The sequence below is a fragment of the Astyanax mexicanus genome, chromosome 1, assembly GCF_023375975.1.
Source record: "Astyanax mexicanus isolate ESR-SI-001 chromosome 1, AstMex3_surface, whole genome shotgun sequence".
NCBI lineage: Eukaryota > Metazoa > Chordata > Actinopteri > Characiformes > Acestrorhamphidae > Astyanax > Astyanax mexicanus.
In genome coordinates this window covers 154,234-176,291 of record NC_064408.1, presented here as the reverse complement: position 1 = coordinate 176,291, position 22,058 = coordinate 154,234, and the positions used below count along the sequence as shown (strand labels likewise).

At 42.2% G+C, this 22,058-nt stretch overlaps 1 protein-coding gene and 1 long non-coding RNA gene across 4 annotated transcripts; both read right to left on the bottom strand.

The window, feature by feature from the left end:
* Positions 1-3,223: 3,223 nt before the first annotated feature.
* Positions 3,224-16,478, bottom strand: LOC107197245 (claudin-15). 2 transcript variants are annotated; one of them, XM_049482904.1, is made up of 5 exons: positions 16,059-16,478; positions 11,309-11,473; positions 10,977-11,058; positions 4,598-4,702; positions 3,224-3,866 (listed from the first exon to the last, which is right to left on the bottom strand). In XM_049482904.1, exons 1-5 carry the CDS (start codon positions 16,273-16,275, stop codon positions 3,779-3,781), a joined length of 657 nt encoding a protein of 218 aa, XP_049338861.1. In that variant the 5' UTR covers positions 16,276-16,478; the 3' UTR covers positions 3,224-3,778. The 2 variants fall into 2 exon arrangements, with proteins under 2 accessions (XP_049338861.1, XP_049338843.1); XM_049482886.1 differs by lacking the exon at positions 16,059-16,478 and adding an exon at positions 12,073-12,837.
* LOC125803989 (uncharacterized) lies at positions 12,879-15,694 on the bottom strand. 2 transcript variants are annotated; one of them, XR_007440471.1, is made up of 3 exons: positions 14,989-15,694; positions 13,447-13,933; positions 12,879-13,362 (listed from the first exon to the last, which is right to left on the bottom strand). It is a non-coding gene; the product is annotated as an uncharacterized LOC125803989 (long non-coding RNA). The 2 variants fall into 2 exon arrangements; XR_007440478.1 differs by having other exon boundaries at positions 12,879-13,933; positions 14,989-15,072; positions 15,157-15,694.
* Positions 16,479-22,058: the final 5,580 nt, after the last annotated feature.

Genomic DNA, 22,058 nt, shown 5'->3' with positions numbered 1-22,058 from the left:
ACTTCTTTGTCACACCGGTTGTTTCAGGGTACAGGTGTCTCGGCAAAAGGTCACTCTTTTTTTGCGTAGTTTGGATTAAAAAAGCAGAACATTAGTAACATAAAACTCGATTAGCTCCACTGTGAGTGTTTGAGTGTTTATCAGGAGGCTGAGAACTTCCCGCAGCTTTATTTCCTAGAAATCCTACGATTTACTGATTCTGTACAAATAAAAGGCCATAAATATCCCTAATGTGATTACACAATGCCAAAAACACACCTGCTCTATTACAGCTTGTTTCCATTGTTGAGCCTGAATTACCTGTAAGATGATCTTCATGTCTGAGGATGAATTATTTCCTTTTTCAGGGATCTGGAGCTGATGCTGTAATGTAGCACATTGAGATCTGCAGGAACACTATACTGCTGATTAGGTCACAAAGAACATGAGTACGTTCTGTTGAGATTCTTTAATAGAACACGTCCACCTACATTTAAACTTTTAAACTCCTCACAACTTTATATTATTAACACTTCAATTCAGCCATTCTGCATTTTTAGCATGTAGTTACTGAATATTGATCCATCCATCCATCTTCACATCCGTTTTCTCCTAGTCAGGGACTCTAACCTACCTGGAATCATTGGGTGTAATTCAGGAAAATCTGTTGAGTAATAATCACACATAACAGACAAGTTAGCATAGCCAATTCACCTACCTTAAGTACCTGGAGGAAACTCCTTTAGACAGTGACCAGACCTGGGATTCAAACCCCTAACCCTTAACCTTAAGCCCCTATAACTCTGACACATAAATACGCTACCTGTTGTGGTCTTGAACCCCTAGAAAAGCGTAACACCTATATTTAATGAAAGTCTCAGGAGTATAAGGAGTTAAACCCACATCCTCTCAGTCACCCTGCTGAGGGTTTATCCGGGTCACGGCACCAATTAAACAGGATCTGATCTAATCTTGAGGTTTAGAAGCAGATGATTACAGGTGTTCATTCTGAATATGCACAGGTAGTGAAGGTGCTGATTGAGCATTGTGTACTCACACCTGTACCTTTGTTCAGATTAATGGGTTCACATGCTACGCTATAGTGCACCTGCCTGCAGATTATAAATTATACTGCAGTATTTACTACCTGATAACGGAGTCTTCAAAAGAGGACGGGATGATCTATAGAATTTATATTTAGTGTTGCTTTAATAAATGGATAAATGTTTAGGAGGACCACAGCTTGGGATGCTGTGAAAGCTAACTGATTAGCCTTTTCTCATGCAAATACATGTCGGCCATTGCAGCTGAGAATAAGATGAACTAAATACAAAAACAAAACCAAACCTGGACACCTTCAGACGGTTCTCCTTACACAAACATCTAGAACCACCATCCGTTCCTCTGCATGAGAACATTTCACCAACCAGTAAGATATGGAACCCTATTTTAGTGATCTATAGTTGAGCTGTTAATCGTACAGCTTGATTTAGGGCGTGTCAGTGTGTCTTTGCTATCGTAATGACGGGAAAAGTACACCTTGCTCGGCTCGAAACGCAAAGCAAAAGGCATGTATTAATGTATTATTTCTCTTAATTATCATGTGTGGTTAATTTTGGGTGTAACGTGAAATAAACCAATCAGATAATAAATCATAGATGAAAGGAAAATAGACTGTTGATGCGGTAAAAGGTAGCAATGAGCATCACACCACACCTTGCAAATGGGTTAAGATAGAGCCCATGGTGATGATGTTGTTTTTCTCGGGTCATCCTCCTTGGTTTTGACCTTCTTTTAGTGGTTTAGGTTTTACCCTGCTGCACCGGCTGCTGGTGGACCCAATGAAGACCCCCGTCCTGCAGCTGCAGAATACATTACGACTTTATCGAGCATCAATCATACCAGATAACCACCTGCTCCCGAAAACAGAGGAGCTCATCCTCTCAATCCACAGATCCACAATCTATTCCAAGCTGGATCTCTGCCAGGTTTACCTGCAACTACACCTGTACACCTCGCTGCCTCCATCACACACAGAGCATCTTCAACTACAACAGCATGACTTCCTGTCTAAGCTCCACCCCTGCCTGCGTTCAGGAGATTATAGACTCTATCCCAGCAGGTTTTCTGGGAAATTCTGCCAGTAGAATAGAACTCGCTGGAGCAGATCCATAAACATGATGCTGTTGGCACCATGCTAATGGTTCTGAAGGTTGGGTTCTAAAGGTTGGGTTTGAGATGGGTTCTAAAGGTGGGGTCTGAAGGTGGGGTCTGAAGGTTGGTTCTGAAGGTGGGTTCTGAAGGTGGGGTCTGAAGGTGGGGTCTGAAGGTGGGTTCTGAAGGTTGGTTCTGAAGGTGGGTTCTGAAGGTGGGGTCTGAAGGTGGGTTCTGAAGGTTGTTTCTGAAGGTGGGTTCTGAAGGTGGGTCAGTGGCCGTTGCTAAGACCCTCTCAGCAGTAGCCCTGTTGTTGTTGAGAGATGGCGAGTGTTGGAATCGAGACAGGAAACAGCGCCGGTCTTTTCTCCTTCGTAACTGAGAGCGCTACCTGATACGGTCGGCACAGCGACGATTGTTCTGTACCTGGGAGTCCAGGTGTTCACACCCCTCTCACATCCCCCCCCCCCCACACTCAATACCTATTGTTCCCTGTCTGAGTCCGATAAAGTGGAACACTGAGAACCTGGTGCTCCGGTTCACCAGAGTTCTGCTCACCATCATAATCATCAAAACCATCAAATCCATCATAATCTGATACCAGTCACCTGCTGCCACTAGATCTATCAAACCAGATCATCAGTCTCTTTATTTCCCGATCTGAACTGTTACATAATAATCATCAGTTTAATCACATTTATTATTATACTGTCATTTTTACCCATCAAACATTTATCAATTCACCACTATTATCACTATTACCACTTCATTTTAATGTTATATAGAGTTAATTACAGGTAGATACTCTTACTGATCACTGACTTTATGTTTATTTGGGTTTAGTATTCTTATGTTATATAACATTAATTACAGGTAGATGATTTCAGTATAATTCACTGTTTAGGAAAAAAATGGACGTGTATTCCTAACAATTAGGTATACTAACTTTCTGTGGGGGCGGAGCTTAAGGTTTCAGACATTGTTTACTGATTGAATTTGATTATCCAGAACCGAAGATTTAACACCAATAACAATAATAATTCTTAACAGAATAATATTTAATTCATAGAGATGAAGCACAAGATAAAACTTAAGGTGAATAAATACAGTTTATTATAACAGCAGTGAAATATATATTTTAATGTACAGAAACTTATTTCTTATCACTTTATTAAACACCATTACATCAGCAATCAATAATCATCAACAACATCTGAAAAAATATTAGTGAACTGATTATTTAATATTATTCTCACTGAATCATAACGTTTCTAAACATTTACTATCCATTAAAAATATATAAAATTTTATATATAAAAAAACACAAATATCATCAACTTTTCCCTCTGTGAAGGGATTCAGTCTTTAGGGTTCTCTCGGGTTCTGTACGGAACTCGTCTGGTCACAGTGTTCTTCTCCAGTTCTATTCAGAACCGTATTTATGTATCGTAGATCAGAAGGTCCAGGCTTCTCAGGCACATCCCTCCAATCAGAAACTTCGGTTCAGTAATGTGGTTCTTTAGCTCCGCCCACTTGCTCACCATCCAGTGAACAGTTCAGCTCAGTTCACAGTTTCCATGGCAACAGTTTTATTAAAAAATCATAATCAACACAGGTGGGCGGAGCTGATTACGATGTGACTCTGTTAGACGTATGCATTTCGTCCGTACTGACTGGAGGAGGCGGAGTGAGTAAACCCCGCCCCTCTGCTAGGAGGAGGAAACCGGTACTCACTGAGGAGAGAGAGATGTAGAAAAAGAAACAGCACATTTAGTACTTTTTAGTATATTTTAGTAATTTTGTGTATTTAATACGTTTATATAATTTTATTTATAGCTATATAGTTTTTATATTTATATTTTTTATCCCATTTTCTCCCCAATTTACACAGACAATTATCCCAACCACCCATTATGACTGCCCCTATTACTAGTGCTGCTCCAACACCAGGAGGGTGAAAACCAGCACACGCCTCCTTCGACACATGTGAAGACTCCGCCTCTTTTTGAACTGATGCTGTAGCATCACAACGCTAACACTCGGAGGAAAGCGCAGCGACTCGGTTCTGATACATCAGCTCACAGACGCAGCCTTGTGCTGATCCACATCACCCTAGGAGTGATGAGGGGAAAGAGAGAGAGCCATCTACTGTACTGTACCCACCCAGAGAGAGAGCAAGACCTACTGTGCTCTCTCAGGACTCAGGATTCGAACCAGCGATTTCCCGATCATATTGGCAGCGCTGAAAGACTCAGACCCCCAAAGACCCCCAAATTTAGGAAATACTTTTATGATACTGACCTTCTGCCCTTCATAAAAACTAAATTCACACTTTCATACTTACCGAACTCAAACAGCAATTTCTACCATGATGGTGATGATGATGGAACAAGGAGATTACTTTTATCCTAAGCCCCTCCCACTATATATATTTAAATATAAACAGGGTTAGAGATGAACTCACAGCTTCTCCTGCTTCACATTACAGGAACACAGCAAACAGCATCCTCCAATCAGAGCCAGCGTACCCGAACTCCAGCCAATATACAGCCCATCCCCGATCTCATACCTGCACACAACAACACACAATCACACAACATGTCCAATCATCACAACTCAGAACACTGATACTTCAGAATGAGATATATCATAGTGAATGAGATAAATGTGCAGCAGTTTCAGATGATTGGTCCAAACAGCAGAACTGGAGTTTTTAAGCCAGGCGGACACTGTGCGATTTTAGCCCGATCTGGTCGGATGCGACTGAATTTCATGATCGGGCCGAATTTTAGCTTGATCGTGCATCGTTTGTCGTGCAGTGTGACGGTGAATTTACACCGACGCGACAACGCACAGCGACGGATCCCATTCATTTTCAATGGGAAGCGTCACCTCCGTCAGACGCAGCCGCGCGGTGCATCATGGGTCCGATGCGTCGCGAGCGGGGGATGCGATGCGATGAAAAGTTGAGCTCGGCTCAACTTTATGCAAATAAATCTGCCCAACGCGATGCGTCTGTCCAATCAGAGAGCAGGTGTTGGCCTGTAACGCGTCCTCAGCGCAGCGCATGAAAACATTTTAGTTCCGCTTTCAAGCGTCCAGAGAAGCCTGGAAGAGAAGTTTCAGGCTTCCCTGTTCTTTATAAAATCCCTGATGATTCACAGGGACTCTGTCAGCGAGGAGAAAGGCTGCTGTGATTGTTGGAGTCTCTGGTGGGTTTTTAAAATAGTAATATGTAATTTAATTGGAAAAGTTTGCTTTTGTCAGCTTATATACTGCTCACTAGACAGTGTAATGAAGCTCATTCAAACATTTATATCTATAAAGACACATTCATAGATATTAATTATTGGAAATAATAATAGCTTATATAAAAAGCATTTCCCATTTATTAAAACGATTTAATTGGATGACGCAGGGAACGCCTTTGTCACGCCCACATGCGACCAGTTGGAGGGGGGTAGTGCGACCATGTGCGTTGTCGCGACGGAGCAGTGTAAATTCACAGTGAGAGGGGAAGCGATGTCCGATTAATTGCCCATACGAGCTGCGAATGAGCAGTCGGACGCGACCAGGGATTTCTGACATGCCAGAAATTTTGGTCGCTTGTCTCACAGTGTGAGCTGTTTTGCGGGCCGATTTCTTAACGTCACGACCTGTTTTCCCAAAAATCTGCACAGTAACTATAAATTATTATTAGTCATATTTATTTCTGTCAGTTATAAGGATTTATATTTATGTTCGGTACACAGACTTATAGCTTAATATAGCAGACACAGGCATTCTGCTGTTTAAGAATTTCAACAGATGCTTATTCTCAGTCAATAGCTGGAGTTTTTGAAAAGAAAAATTAAAAGGAAAATAACTTTGACAAACATAAATTTATTTTATTTCACTTTGCTATTATATCTGAAAAATAAAGCACATTGTCAGCCTCTGGTGCTGCCCGTCAATTATATAAAACATGCAAATATAAAGCTATATTTTATAATTCGTTTCTTTTCGCCAAGGCAAATTTATTAAAATTATAAATATATTAATTTATTAATTAAAATCTCGTCCAGTGCTCCAGAATATTAGCCACGCAAAGCCAGCTTAGCGCAGCGCGCGGCATTGCACGCAGAATAACCTCTGTCTTCTAAAATAAACGTTTTAATAAATAAGGTCGGAGAAGTGCAGTAAAATTAATGCTATTAAACTTACTAAAGCTAATAAATGTACTGATAATTAATCAAGATAAATCGGACAAAATGCGCTGCGCCTCTCTTTCGCAGCGCGGAGCTGAATTCAGCGCGAGGCTACAGATAATATAAAACTCAGTTCAGTTGAAAAAAAATAAGTAAGGGCCTGTAAGTAAATATTGTCAAATATAAAGAATAGTTTGAAGTTTTGGTGAGCTGTTTTCATGATTTGAAACTGAAACTAACTGAAACTTTGATTATTCTGCAGAAAGCCTGGGTTATTTTAAACGAATTTTTAATGAGTTTATATTTTATATTTTTTATTTATTCATTTTAATTATTTTTCTTCTTTTATAATCAAATCATTAAATATATATCTTCATAAGATATAAATTTTTTACCTTTTATGTCAATTTTTATTATTTTTTTAAAAGGTCCTATTTTTCCTTTTTTACGTATATATTTTATTCGTCTATAATAAATGTCAGTTTTTATTTCTATTTTTTATATATACCGGTCTCACTACTACCCTTTCTCTCTAAAACACTCGAGAGAGCAGTTTTAAATCAGGTCTCTGGCTTCCTCTCCCAGAATGACCTTCTGGACCAGAACCAATCTGGGTTCAAAAAAGGACACTCTACCGAGACGGCTCTGTTGTCTGTGACTGAAGCGTTGAAAACTGCTAGAGCTGCAGGTCAGTCCTCAGTGCTCATTCTGCTGGACCTCTCGGCCGCATTTGACACAGTCAACCATGACTTCCTCCTAACTATACACTCAAACATGGGGATCTCAGACAATGTGCTGTCATGGTTCAGATCATACCTCACTGGGCGCTCGTTCAAGGTGTCGTGGCAAGGACAGCTGTCCTCAGCCCGCTCCTTATCCACTGGGGTTCCCCAGGGTTCGGTACTGGGACACCTTCTCTTCTCCATATACACCACCTCTCTTGGTCAGGTTATCCGCTCACACGGATTTTCCTACCATTGCTTTGCTGATGACACCCAGCTATACCTGTCGTTCTCACCTGAAGATAACTCAATCTCTGCACGGATATCACAGTGTCTCTCTGACATATCCTCATGGATGAAGGAGCATCACCTCCAACTAAATCTCTCAAAGACTGAACTTCTGGTTATACCAGCAAAACCATCTTTTCAACACAACTTCTCTATAAGTATCGACTCTCTCTCTCTCTCACCCACAAAGGTTGCTAGGAACCTGGGTGTTCTGGTTGATGACCAACTCTCCTTCACGCACCATGTGGCCTCAGTTGCTCGATTCTGCCGCTTCGCGCTTTACAACATCAGGAAAATTAGACCGTTTCTGCCACAACAGGCCACCCAACTCCTGGTGCAAGCAGTCGTCATCTCACGCCTCGACTACTGCAATGCCCTGCTAACTGGCCTCCCGGCCTGTGTAGTAAAACCACTCCAGATGATCCAGAACGCAGCAGCACGTCTGGTCTTCAACCAGCCAAAACGGGCACGTCACCCCGCTGCTCATTGAGCTGCATTGGCTACCAGTTGCTGCTCGCATCAAATTCAAAGCTCTTACAATCGCCTACAAGGTGATACAGAACAGCTCCTTCCTACCTGCACTCGCTCCTGAAGGCTTACGCTACCTCCCGGCCGCTGCGCTCCTCCAATGAACGTCGCCTCGCTTTACCAAACACTCACACAAAGCAATCCAGACTGTTCTCATACAGAGTTCCCCAATGGTGGAACAAACTACCTTCTACTACCAGATCAGGAGAATCTCTCACTATCTTTAATAAACTCCTGAATACAGAGCTATTCAAAGAGCACTTACTCTCCTAACACCTCTAACTAACTACCTTCCACTACCAGATCAGGAGAATCTCTCACTATCTTTAATAAACTCCTGAAGACAGAGCTCTTCAAAGAGCACTTACTCTCCTAACACCTCTAACTAACTACCTTCTACTACCAGATCAGGAGAATCTCTCACTATCTTTAATAAACTCCTGAAGACAGAGCTCTTCAAAGAGCTCTTACTCTCCTAACACCTCTAACTAACTACCTTCCACTACCAGATCAGGAGAATCTCTCACTATCTTTAATAAACTCCTGAAGACAGAGCTCTTCAAAGAGCTCTTACTCTCCTAACACCTCTAACAAACTAACAAATTCTAACCTCATTTCCTTCTTCCCCTCCTTCACTCCTCTATCCCTTTATTTCCCTTCGACCTCCTTTAAGCCCTATCTAAAAATGGGTTATCTTAATTCCTATTATTTTTGTACTTCATTATTGTAAGTCGCTTTGGACAAAAGCCTCTGCCAAATGTAATGTAATGTAATGTAATGTAATGTAATATATTTTTTAAATCCCTTTTAAACTGTTAATGCTCAGCGGCACTGTAAATGAGGGTCCCTATCCAGTGTGAATAATCGATTGCTTGTTTAATATTCAGTGTTGCAAAACCAGTTTTTACATAAACAATAAACAGACTAAAAAATAAAATTATTTTATTTTATTTAAGCTGCTGGTGTTTCTTTCGCAGCCTGACGCGCAGTCATTTTTCTATGCGCTCTCCTTCTGTAAAACGGACAACCCGTAGAGTCCACGTCGCCTCAGCCACCTGCGAGTCCATGTACGTCTCTTCCGTGGACTTTCAGCGCACAACAGGGCACAAATAAGCAAAGCTAAGCGCTTTCTTTTGCAAGGCGTTGTGTTGAAGCGAGAGTTTGTACGCAAAGAAAGCTCCGCCTACGGGCTGCGTTTAGACGTGCAGTGTAAGCTCCCCCGTCGCAGAATCGCAGGCGTTGTTCATACACGACAAACGATTCAAACGTGCAGTGTGAGTTCTCCAGAACGCATCCGATTAAAAAAATCGCACAGTGTCCGCCTGGCTTTAGGCACTTATCTCAGACTATTAGGGCAAAACATGTAGCTGATAATGATGATGATGAGGAGGAGAATGATGGCGGTATGCTGACCGGTGGATAGGGAAGTATAGGTGCTAAAGGATTCAGGCTCCACCATAAGCTTGTGTGGTTTTGGCAGGTCACCAGGGTTAGGCTGGAACTGGTGGAAGGGCAGGGTGCTGATTTGGAGCGTAAGCAGCTAATTGGCCAGGTATCTGGTTGATGGGAACCTTCAGAAAAAGAAAGGGTGTGGGGTGGGTCTATAGGGTCTTCCAAAGGAAGGGGAGGGCCAGTAGAAGGCATGGAGGGGGGAGGTTACCTTCTAGAGCAGTTGTGCAGGAACCTTCATGTAAAGGTTTGTAGAAGAAAATGTTCACTGAAGCACCTTAAACCTTTTTCCACAGCTTTTATTTTGAAGGCCCCTAGAAGTTCATCAATAATGAACAGGTTTAACAGTGGTAGGTGAGTGTAAACAGATTTACAGCTTGTTACCAGGATTGTGAAGACTTAATTCCTGCATTTTGTTGCATTCCTGATGATTTGTTGTTTGATGCAGTAAATTTTAATCCTGCTTTGCAGGGACTGAGGGATGTTTTTAAGAACACTGCAGCGGCAAGCTTTCTCTGAACCCCAGGAAGTGAGTGTTACACCAAGAAAAGGCCTTTTTAAGACATTGGTTGGGCCCCCAGGGGGTGTTCGGATAGCCCATACAAATCAGGCAACCAAAGGATGGCTTTTCCTGGCACCGAACATCAGGTTCTGCGTTTCCTGGGGCTGGCGTCATACTACCACAAGTGTACAAAAGGACTTATGAACATCGCATGTGTTAAGCATGCCCTGACTGAGCAGAGCTGGCAGTTTGAATGGTTATTCACTTGCCAACAAGCCTCTGAAGCACTGAAAAATCACCCCAGTAACCCGACCAGAGAACAGGGAGCCTCTCACATTGGAAACTGATGCCAGTGTTCATAAAATCAGAGCAGAACTCCACCAGCAGTCAGAGGAGGGGAGGTTGTGGTGGGTTTCTCCAGCAGAGTTCCTCCAAGAGTCACAAACCACTGATCCCCGCACTGGTCACTGAACTTCAATGCAGTCCTTCCAGTAGCACGCCACACATCGGGCAGGACAGAAACATGCTAATGCTAATGCTCACAGGTTATTCAGATCAGTGGCTGGGAAAGTGGTAGATGCTTTTAACCCTTCAGAAGCTCAGGACATGGAGGAGCTGTGCACAAAACAGAGGGCAGATCCTGTACTTGGGCCAGTATTAGGGTGTTTTTTTGTTCTATATATTTTAATGTTATATTTGAGAAAATGATGAATATATTTATTACATTTATTAAATATACATTGTATACCGTATACATTAGTATACACTTTTTGTTTCTAGTTTCTAGTTTTTATATGAAGAAAAATCTCTTAATCTGGTCTCGGAGTCGAACTCCACTGCCAAAAGTCTTGGTCTTGTCTCTGACTCGACTACTATAAGTCTTGGTCTTGACTTGAGCCAATGACTAAAAATCTTGGTCTTGACTCTGACTCTTGACCCAGACTCGACTACAAAAAGTCTCGTTCGTGACTTCAGTTAACTTTTAAAAATCTTGGACTTGACTCAGACTCTTGACTTGGACTCGCCACCTGGCCCATCTTTACAACACCAGCAGGGTATAACCAAGGGGACCACTACTGTTCAGTAAAGCACTAAAACCTGTTCTAATAGAATCTCACAGGATTTTATTGATATTGCTGATAATCAGGGTAAAACAGAAACACTCACTTTGTTCCGGGGTAAAGCGGATCAAAGAACTCCCGGGTGATGTTGGCGGCATACCACGAAACAGCGACCATGGTGCACAGACCTGCAGATCAAACACTTTCCTCAGGTAATTATGCAACACTGAGGGTAAAAACATTCAGTTCTATTATATAAAAGAGTCCCCCCCCAATGTACTCTGACATTTATCAGCTAAACCCTTTACTTATTCTGAGGAACACGCCCGTCACGCACTCCTGATGTTTCTGTGCTTCAGATCCGTGTAAAGGTCAAAGCCTCCAGGCATTAATTCCCCCATGCATTAATTCCCCCATGCCTCCAGGGGGGGCTCTTACCCTGCAGGATGAAGAAAACTCCTCCCACTGCAGCGATTCTTCCCTTCAGGACGTAATTCTCCCCCCCGACTCTGGAGCATCGCATGCCCACCAACGTCGCAACCAGCCCGAACGTTCCCATCGCAATCGCCGTGATCATGAGCGCCCGACACGCCTGGATATAACCTGCAACAGGAAGCAGAAAAAGCTATATATCAGCTAAACTTTCATTGTAATGAACTAATAATTAAAAACGTAACAATTACAAAATTATATGAATGATGTGTGAGTGATGTCTGTATGTCCGGAACTTTACCGTAACCTAAACCGTAACTTTAGCACAGAGTCAAACAGCAGCGAGGAAGGAAAATTAATCAGCATTAATGTGTTAAATATTTCTGTGATTAATTACCTAAAATTAGGAAGGTAATTTTACAGCCCAGGTAAAAAGTTTATTTACATACTGAATAAAAACAGTAAAATTCCAGTATCCAGACCCAGTAATCACGTGACCCTGAGAACTGAAACCAGTCTGTTTGCTAACCTACAGCACTGATCCTGAACTCAAACAGGGAATTATCTTTACATAAACAACAATAGAAATCAATAGAAACACTGCAGTAACCGTGGTAACAAGGGCCAGTGTGTTACTGCGTATCATTTACTGCATAATCAATAACAGTCTCAACTAAGCCATACATAAACATAAACATGAGCCCAATCAAAAACCACCTGTAATAATAGACCAATAGCCACCAGTCAGAGTTCTGGCTCCGCCCACATACCGGACAGCGCCAGCAAGGAGGGGAACTCTCTGCAGTTGTGGACGCCGGTGGAGTCGGAGGCGCAGGACATCCACAGGTTCTGGTAGATGGTGGAGGTGGTGATCACGTTCCCGTCCACCGTCGACACTTTCCAGTACCTGTTCGGCAGCGTAACGCCAATCAGAACCCAACCCAGAAAACCCAGAACCAGAGACAAGACCTCCCGACCGGGCTGCACCAAGCCCATCGTCCCCACAATAATAATAATAATAATAATAAACTATATCTTTAATAAACTACAGCCTTAATAAACTACAGCCTTAATAAACTACAGCCCTAATAAACTACAGTCTTAATAAACTACAGCCTTAATAAACTACGGCTTCAATAAACTACAGCTTTAATAAACTACAGCTTTAATAAACTACAGCTTTAATAAACTACAGCCCTAATAAACTACGGCTTCAATAAACTACAGCTTTAATAAACTACAGCCTTAATAAACTATATCTTTAATAAACTTCAGCCTTAATAAACTAAAGCTTTAATAAAGTACAGTGTTAATAAACTATATCTTTAATAAACTACAGCCCTTATAAACTACAGCCTTAATGAACTACAGCTTTAATCAACTACAGTGTTAATCCCTGGTTCTGAGTGAATCCCCTCAGCAGCTCCTGGGTTCTGGTCCGGTTGTGTTCTTCGGGTCGAGTACAGAGCGGAACGGGTCGGTTTGAGTCCGGCTGGTTCTCGACTCAGACTGTTAATGTGGGGAAGCTTTTATACTGTGTGATTAATGCCCCCCAACCCCCCCCCCCCCACCACCACCACCACCACCACCAGCCCAAACACTACAACTCCCCTTATACACTCCCACTGATCTGACTGTTTGATCAGATTGTTTGATCAGATTGTTTGATCTGACTGTTTGATCTGACTGTTTGATCTGACTGTTTGACTGTTTGATTAAATATGATACTGCTTTGATAAACTTTTTTTGACTTTGATTCTGTAAATCAAAGAGTTTCAGTATAAGATGTCATTTTGAACTGATTCAGTGAATCGATTCAGTGGGTGGAGCTCCAGGACGACTCACTCCTAAATCGATTCACTGAATTAGTCTGTAATTCATCCTATAAAATCACTGAATTGAACATCATAGTGAAACATGGTTTTCCATTTACAGTCCTGTGGGCAGTGTCCTGTAAGGGAGGAGTACTGTGGGACACTGTCCTGTAAACTGTGCAGCAGCATATTCAGAGCTTCTGTCTTTGTGTCTCTGACTACTACCAGCTCAACACTCACTAACACCTCATACACCACCACCATGCTAATCAGTGCTAATCACTGCTGTATCTGATCCACTCACTGTACCAGCTCAACACACACTAACACCTCATACACCACCACCATGCTAATCACTGCTAATCACTGCTGTATCTGATCCACTCACTGTACCACCAGCTCAACACTCACTAACACCTCATACACCACCACCATGCTAATCACTGCTAATCACTGCTGTATCTGATTCACTCACTGTACCAGCTCAACACACACTAACACCTCATACACCACCACCATGCTAATCACTGCTGCATCTGATCCACTCACTGTACCAGCTCAACACACACTAACACCTCATACACCACCACCATGCTAATCACTGCTGTATCTGATCCACTCACTGTACCAGCTCAACACTCACTAACACCTCATACACCACCACCATGCTAATCACTGCTAATCACTGCTGTATCTGATCCACTCACTGTACCAGCTCAACACACACTAACACCTCATACACCACCACCATGCTAATCAGTGCTAATCACTGCTGTATCTGATCCACTCACTGTACCAGCTCAACACACACTAACACCTCATACACCACCACCATGCTAATCAGTGCTAATCACTGCTGTATCTGATCCACTCACTGTACCAGCTCAACACTCACTAACACCTCATACACCACCACCATGCTAATCACTGTTTATCACTGCTGTATCTGATCCACTCACTGTACCAGCTCAACACTCACTAACACCTCATACACCACCACCATGCTAATCACTGTTTATCACTGCTGTATCTGATCCACTCACTGTACCAGCTCAACACACACTAACACCTCATACACCACCACCATGCTAATCACTGCTGCATCTGATCCACTCACTGTACCAGCTCAACACTCACTAACACCTCATACACCACCACCATGCTAATCACTGCTGTATCTGATCCACTCACTGTACCAGCTCAACACACACTAACACCTCATACACCACCACCATGCTAATCAGTGCTAATCACTGCTGTATCTGATCCACTCACTGTACCAGCTCAACACACACTAACACCTCATACACCACCACCATGCTAATCACTGCTGTATCTGATCCACTCACTGTACCAGCTCAACACACAATAACACCTCATACACCACCACCATGCTAATCAGTGCTAATCACTGCTGTATCTGATCCACTCACTGTACCAGCTCAACACTCACTAACACCTCATACACCACCACCATGCTAATCAGTGCTAATCACTGCTGTATCTGATCCACTCACTGTACCAGCTCAACACTCACTAACACCTCATACACCACCACCATGCTAATCAGTGCTAATCACTGCTGTATCTGATCCACTCACTGTACCAGCTCAACACTCACTAACACCTCAAACACCACCACCATGCTAATCACTGCTAATCACTGCTGTATCTGATCCACTCACTGTACCAGCTCAACACTCACTAGCACCTCATACACCACCACCATGCTAATCAGTGCTGTATCTGATCCACTCACTGTACCAGCTCAACACTCACTAACACCTCATACACCACCACCATGCTAATCACTGCTAAACACTGCTGTATCTGATCCACTCACTGTACCACCAGCTCAACACTCACTAACACCTCATACACCACCACCATGCTAATCACTGCTAATCACTGCTGTATCTGATCCACTCACTGTACCAGCTCAACACACACTAACACCTCATACACCACCACCATGCTAATCACTGCTAATCACTGCTGTATCTGATCCACTCACTGTACCAGCTCAACACTCACTAACACCTCATACACCACCACCATGCTAATCACTGCTAATCACTGCTCTGTGGTGGTTTTCTATCCTGTGGGTTCTGAGTGTTGAAGAACAGGTGAAAATCAGGAGGAAAATAATAAAATATACAGAGAAACACAAATACATCTGTAACTATTATACAAATACAGAATTATTATACAATAAAACACCATATTTAATAATCATACAGTAATAACTACAGTCTGGAATTATTATACAATAATACGCTGTAGTTTAGATCAGGCTGTGCTCAGGATTCACCATGCAACTTTAAAACTGGTCACATGATCTGCAGCAGGAAGTGTTCTGAGTGTTTACAGATATATAGACCAAAAACACACGTTCATAACTTCAATAACTAATATTACAAAACACATCTTCATCTGAGATCAACATAATCATAATCATAGAAAAGAAATGCATTTTAGTTTTCCATTATTTTGTCCATTTCAGAATATTTCTATAGTATTTTATTGCACTACATTATCATTATTACTATATTTTATAACAATATGTTATTGGTATTACTGTGTATTTCTACACTGTATTATTGTACAAATAAACAACTTTATACTAACTATTCTAGTTACTGTAGATTGGTATTCTTTATTTTTATTATATACTCTTTATTGTGTATTATAACAGCATATTATTACTATATAATACTTCAGTATAATACTACATTACACATAACTACATTAGTACATTTGTAAAGTACATTAGTACAGTATAATACTACAGTACAGTACTACAGTACATTAGTACAGTTTAATACTACAGTACATTAGTGCAGTATAATACTACAGTACAGTACTACAGTACATTAGTGCAGTATAATACTACAGTACAGTACTGCAGTATGTTAGCGTGGTGGTTAGCGTGGTGTTCTTACCGGGCAGGGCGAGTAAACTGGGGAAGTACCAGCAGTTCCAGGTTCCGGTTGAATCCTCGGCGCAGGACATCCAGAGGTTCTCCAGCAGATTGGAGGTGACGATCACGTCGTCGTAGTCGGACGATTCCTTCCAGGAGTCGATGTGCAGCGAGACGAACCCAAACACACAACCCAGAAACCCCAACACCAGCCCGCACACCTCCACAGCACCCCTCATCCTCGCCCCGTCCCGTCACACCTGTCCCGTCCCGTCCCGTCCGTCCTCCTGGACCTCAGAGTCCGGTCTGAACCCCTGCGCTCAGATTCCTCTCTGAAGAGGAAACACTTCTGCACATCTTTACCGGAACCAGTGGGGGAACCACCATGTGGGTCAACACAACATCACTGCTACCTCACACACACACACACACACACCTGCGAGTGTTTGAGGGGGCGGGATGAAGAAGATAAAGGTGTAAATGTAGGAAATGATTAATGAAGGCTCGGGTCTGCGGGTCCAACAGGTTCAAAACCTGCCGCCTGTCAATTATTCACACATCACTGGGTGGGGGGGGGGGGGGGCTTTGTGGTGTTGGGGTGGTGGGATGTGTGTTGGTGGATGTATGAATCCGATGTTGCCGAGTCGTTCCACTGGCTGTTCAGAGGCTTTACTGATACCCTGATCCAGGTCTGGGAGAATATCCCCGAGTCTACCCCCCATCAGCCTGCCCAGACCCTGCTAGAAGCATCACGCCCTCTCATGTGTCATGCGACTCGTTAGAGGGCTGTAAAATTTGATGTTTTGGGTAAAATTCTCTCATACTGACCACTGGATAATTAACATGGCACCTCATAGTAAAGAACTCTCTGAGGATGTGAGAAACAGAATTGTTGCTCTATTTAAAAATGGTCTAGACCAGGGGTCGGCAATTAAGTTTGCCCATGGGCCAGATATTTTCCAAGTCATCATGTGGCGGGCCACATGGGGGGGTGATTGGGGAAGGAAAATAAAATAATAATAAACATACCGCTCCTCATGCGGGATTAAACCTGGGACCTCAGGCTCGCGGTCCAAAAACACTACCCTGCCCCAACTAGTGAATTCAGGCACAACCATAAAAAAACGCCCTTATAAGGAAAGGAGGCCCGAGAATAAACAGAAATACGAAACCGGGCGGAAACTAAAGTCACCACAGAGCGACAGAGAGAGAGACGGGGGAGGAATGTGAACAAAATCGGGCCAGAGAGGCATTTCATTTATTTTTTTCATTATATTTCAAACAACCTCACGAGCCAGATGTTTCATGCTTGCAGGCCACATCTGGCCTATTGCCGACCCCTAGTCTAGATTATAGTAAGATTAAAAACACCCTGAAACTGAGATACAGAACGATGACCAAGATCAAACAGCAGTTTATCAGGACGGATGGGTTTCACTCAGAACTTTCCTCTTTCACCAGAGAAGTTGAGTCCACGTGTTCAGTCTAATATCCAGAGATTAGCTTTAAATTATAGATTTATGAGTGCTGCCAGTATTGCTGCAGAGGTTGAAGAAGTGTGAGGTCCGCACTGTTTAAATCATTTACCACACACTGCATCACCTCTGTCGTAAAAGAAAGCCTCTTCTGAAGCTGATGCACAAAAAAGCTGTAAGCATTTTAACAAAGACAAGCTCTAGTGAACTCCATACCCAACAGAGTTAAAGCAGTTCTGGATAATAATGGTGTTCAGTGCGAGGGGAACTTGTGTCGTAGATATTTAGACATAAATGTCTGTGTGTTGAGTTATATATTGATATATAAGCTGTGCACTGAATAATCTAAATGACTGTAGTGTTTCCCATAGAAATATATAATAAAATATTTACAGATGTGTGGGGAGTGTTTAGTGAGTCATATTTTCAACTTTACTCTTTCATTCTTAGAGATCAGGTGTGTGATTCAGGTCTTCCCTTCATTTCACATTTTATTACTCTTTAAATTTAGATATGGCACACTGCCCCCCCTCCTGCCCCCCCTTCAGCAGGGTGTCCTCCGTAAGGTCAGTGTCCTCTACAGAGATAAGATTCTATTATATTTATATTACAACATGAACAATCCGGAGGAGGACACCACGCACCGCCATAAAACACACCTCACTCAGGTATTGCACAAAACAACAATACGTATACAGACCTCATACTCACACCATACACACCTCACTCACACCTCACACACTCCTCACACCCTCCTCACACACTTCTCACCCACACCTTACACACTCCTCACTCACCCCTGGTTCAGCAGCTAAAAACCTTGGAGTTATCATAGATTCAGATCTAGCATTCGATAAACACATATCTAATGTTACTAGAACAGCTTTTCTACACCTACGTAACATCGCCAAGCTAAGAAATGCCCTATCACTGCATGACGCAGAAAAATTAGTACATGCCTTTATTACCTCAAGGCTAGATTATTGTAATGCGCTACTGTCTGGATGTTCCGGCAGTAACTTAAATAAACTTCAGCTAGTTCAAAATGCTGCAGCCAGGGCGCTGAGTGGTCCAGCGGTCTAAAGCACTGTCACTATGAGCAGGAGGTCGCCGGTTTGAACCCCCGCTCATGCAGCTTTGCCATCAAGCTGCCATCGCTAGAGGGAGCAAAATTGGCCATGCTCCCTCCGGGTGGGTAGATGGCGCTCTCTGCAGCCAAGGTCCTTACTAAAACTAGAACATTTACTAAAACTAGAAAACTTACGAAAGCTAGAAAATATCTGCACAGCATCCAGTCAAATTCTGCATAGACTATAAAATGTTCCTGTTAACATATAAAGCTAAACACGGCTCATCACCTGAGTATTTACGAGACTCATCTCCACTGCGATTACTCAGATCTCAGGGTGATGGTTTCTTAGTAGTTCCTAAAATTCAGAGGAGCTCTGCAGGAGGAAGAGCTTTCTCTTATAAAGCGCCTCAACTCTGGAATAATCTCCCCGAATATGTTCGGGACAATCTTTAAGTCTAGACTAAAAACTTGTTTAGTTTAGCTTTTGGTAATTAATGTTTTTCCCTTTAGATAAGGCATCATGGACAGAGGGAATTTAACCAACATTTTTAGGAGGTACAGAGTTAAAATTAAACTTTCTGAACTACACCTCAGAGCTGGAGTCGTCTGAGAATCAAAACTCTAGTAATAATGTTTCATGTTTTTCAGTAATTATCTTCATATCCGTCACGTAGGTGCAGATCTGGATCTGCATTAATTAACCTGACCTTTCTCCTGAATCTGAGAATCTGCTGAGGTTTACGAGAATTTTACGACAGGTTTTATGGTAAAATCGTGTTTATAAGAGTTTATATGAGTTTATGGATTATTTCCTCCAGTCCTCTGATTGAGTTTTAGATGATTCTGGATGGTCGTAACTTTTATTTGTTATTGATCTCAGTTCAGTGTGGAGATGATTAAATATTCCCTGATCTGATGAAACCCAACCTGTACCCATCTCCACACTTTCTGAATCACTGTGAATCACTCTGAATCACTCTGAATCACTCTGAATCACTCTGAATCACTCTGAGTCAGTCTGAATCACTGTGAATCTCTCTGAATCACTCTGAATCACTCTGAATCACTCTAAATCACTCTGAATCACTCTGAGTCAGTCTGAATCACTGTGAATCTCTCTGAATCACTCTGAATCACTCTGAATCACTCTAAATCACTCTGAATCACTCTGAGTCAGTCTGAATCACTCTAAATCAGTCTGAATCACACTGAATCACTCTAAATCAGTCTGAATCACTCTAAATCACTCTGAATCACTCTGAATCACTCTGAGTCAGTCTGAATCACTCTGAATCACTTTGAATCAGTCTGAATCACTCTGAATCACTGTGAATCGATGTGTATCAGTCTAAATCGATGTGTATCAGTCTGAATTGATGTGGATCAGTCTGAATGGTTGTAGATCAGTCAGAATCAATGTGGATCAGTCTGAATCGATGTGGATCAGTCTGAATTGATGTGGATCAGTCTGAATCAGTGTAGATCAGTCAGAATCAATGTGGATCAGTCTGAATCGGTGTGGATCAGTCTGAATCGATGTGGATCAGTCTGAATCGATGTGGATCAGTCTGAATTGATGTGGATCAGTCTGAATGGATGTGGATCAGTCTGAATGGATGTGGATCAGTCTGAATCGGTGTGGATCAGTCTGAATCGGTGTGGATCAGTCTGAATCGGTGTGGATCAGTCTGAATCGGTGTGGATCAGTCTGAATCTGTGTGGATCAATCTGATTAATCTGTGTGGATCAGAGCGGTTCAAATTGAAGTTTGAATGAGTTGTTTTGGATTTGACTCAGTTCTGGTGGAACCGGACTGGTTGTGAGTGTTTATTATGGGCTGTAGTGAACAGGTAGTGAACGGATAGTGAACCCTTGTGCTCGGTTCCGGTCAGTCCGACCCGGTCGGCGCTGTAACTCCGGGAGGAAGTGCTGATGGTGGGAAGAGCTGCTGTTTACGAGATTGGGCTTTATGGGAAGTTTATGGTGTAGATGGTTTATGGAGTTATGGTTATGGAGCTCAGTCTGGTGCAGATGATCGAGTCACGCCAACCAGATAATGATTCCAGCAGAACCACGTGATCCGAACGGCCGCTGCAGGTTTCTCAGGATCTCAGTATCTCAGAATTTAAATACGATACAGAACATCAACTAAACATCAAACAAATTTAATTTAAAAATCAGTTTAAATTATTATTTAAATCCACACAGAAATAGAAATATCTGTAAACCTGGTTTTACTTTATTAATTCATCATTAATTCATCCTTGATTCAGTGGTGCTGAAAGTTCCAACATGACTTTTAAGTTGTAACAACTAGGAGCTCCCAACTTCCTGTTAGTGATCATGATGGATCAGATCTGATAAAGATGATCTTGGATCTACACAAATCAGAATCTCCTGGATCCAGTTCTAAACATCAGCAGTTTAGACAGCTGTACATAAAAAACAGTTTCAGAGTTTTAACCAGATCTGAAAGAAGACCCAAACTGTCCAATCCGCTTAGAGAATAATGATTCTAATGATCAGAAACAACCAATTTCCACCAACACCAATACAAAGCTGCTGGAGCTCCAGTATCACCAGTATCAGAGTTTTACATCACACAAGCTCCGCCTCCAAAATCCAGACCTTCAGTCTCCACCCACGTTTTCAGCTGAAGCTCTCGGAGGAAGAACCTTGTGGAAAATCAGTTTTATGTTCAGAAGGTTTATGGTCAGGTGGGATGGAGGTGTGTACAGGAGTGCAGGTGAGACGTCAGGAGCTGTTAAACATGGTGGCGGGAGCTTCGTGCTGACAGTGAAACTTATACACTGCATCACACAGTAGGTGGAGTTATGAAGGAGCAGAACCTCCCCAGCTAAAAGAGAACATTGTAAGAATTTGTAGCAGCGTTTTGAAACGGTTGCAGGAAGGTTAGTCTGTAACGTTACTGTAACGTATCATAATAATGGTTTTGCACAACGTTATTAGAACGTTTCTCACTTAAACTCCCAGCTGGACAAATACTAACATTATAGAAACGTTAAACGTAACATTCCCAAAACTAAACATTAAAGCACTGACACAACGTTAGCAGAATGTTTAAAAACATTTTCCAAGAACACCCAGAAAACGGAACAGATTGAATGTTACCTGTAACATTCAGAAAACATTAGAACCAAAATCTGTCAGCTGGACATAAACCCCCCTCCAAAAGTACTGATCCCTTTATATCTGAGTACAGATTCAGTATTTTAGTACTTAAATACAGTAACAGTGTGTATATATAGTGTGTGTGTATAGTGTGTGTCTGTGTATATAGCGAGTGTGTGTGTGTAGAGTGTGTGTAGAGTGTGTGTGTATATAGCGAGTGTGTGTGTGTAGAGTGTGTGTAGAGTGTGTGTGTATATAGTGTGTGTGTATAGTGTGTACATAGTGTGTGTGTGTGTATAGTGTGTGTGTATAGTGTGTGCGTGTATAGTGTGTGTATGTGTAG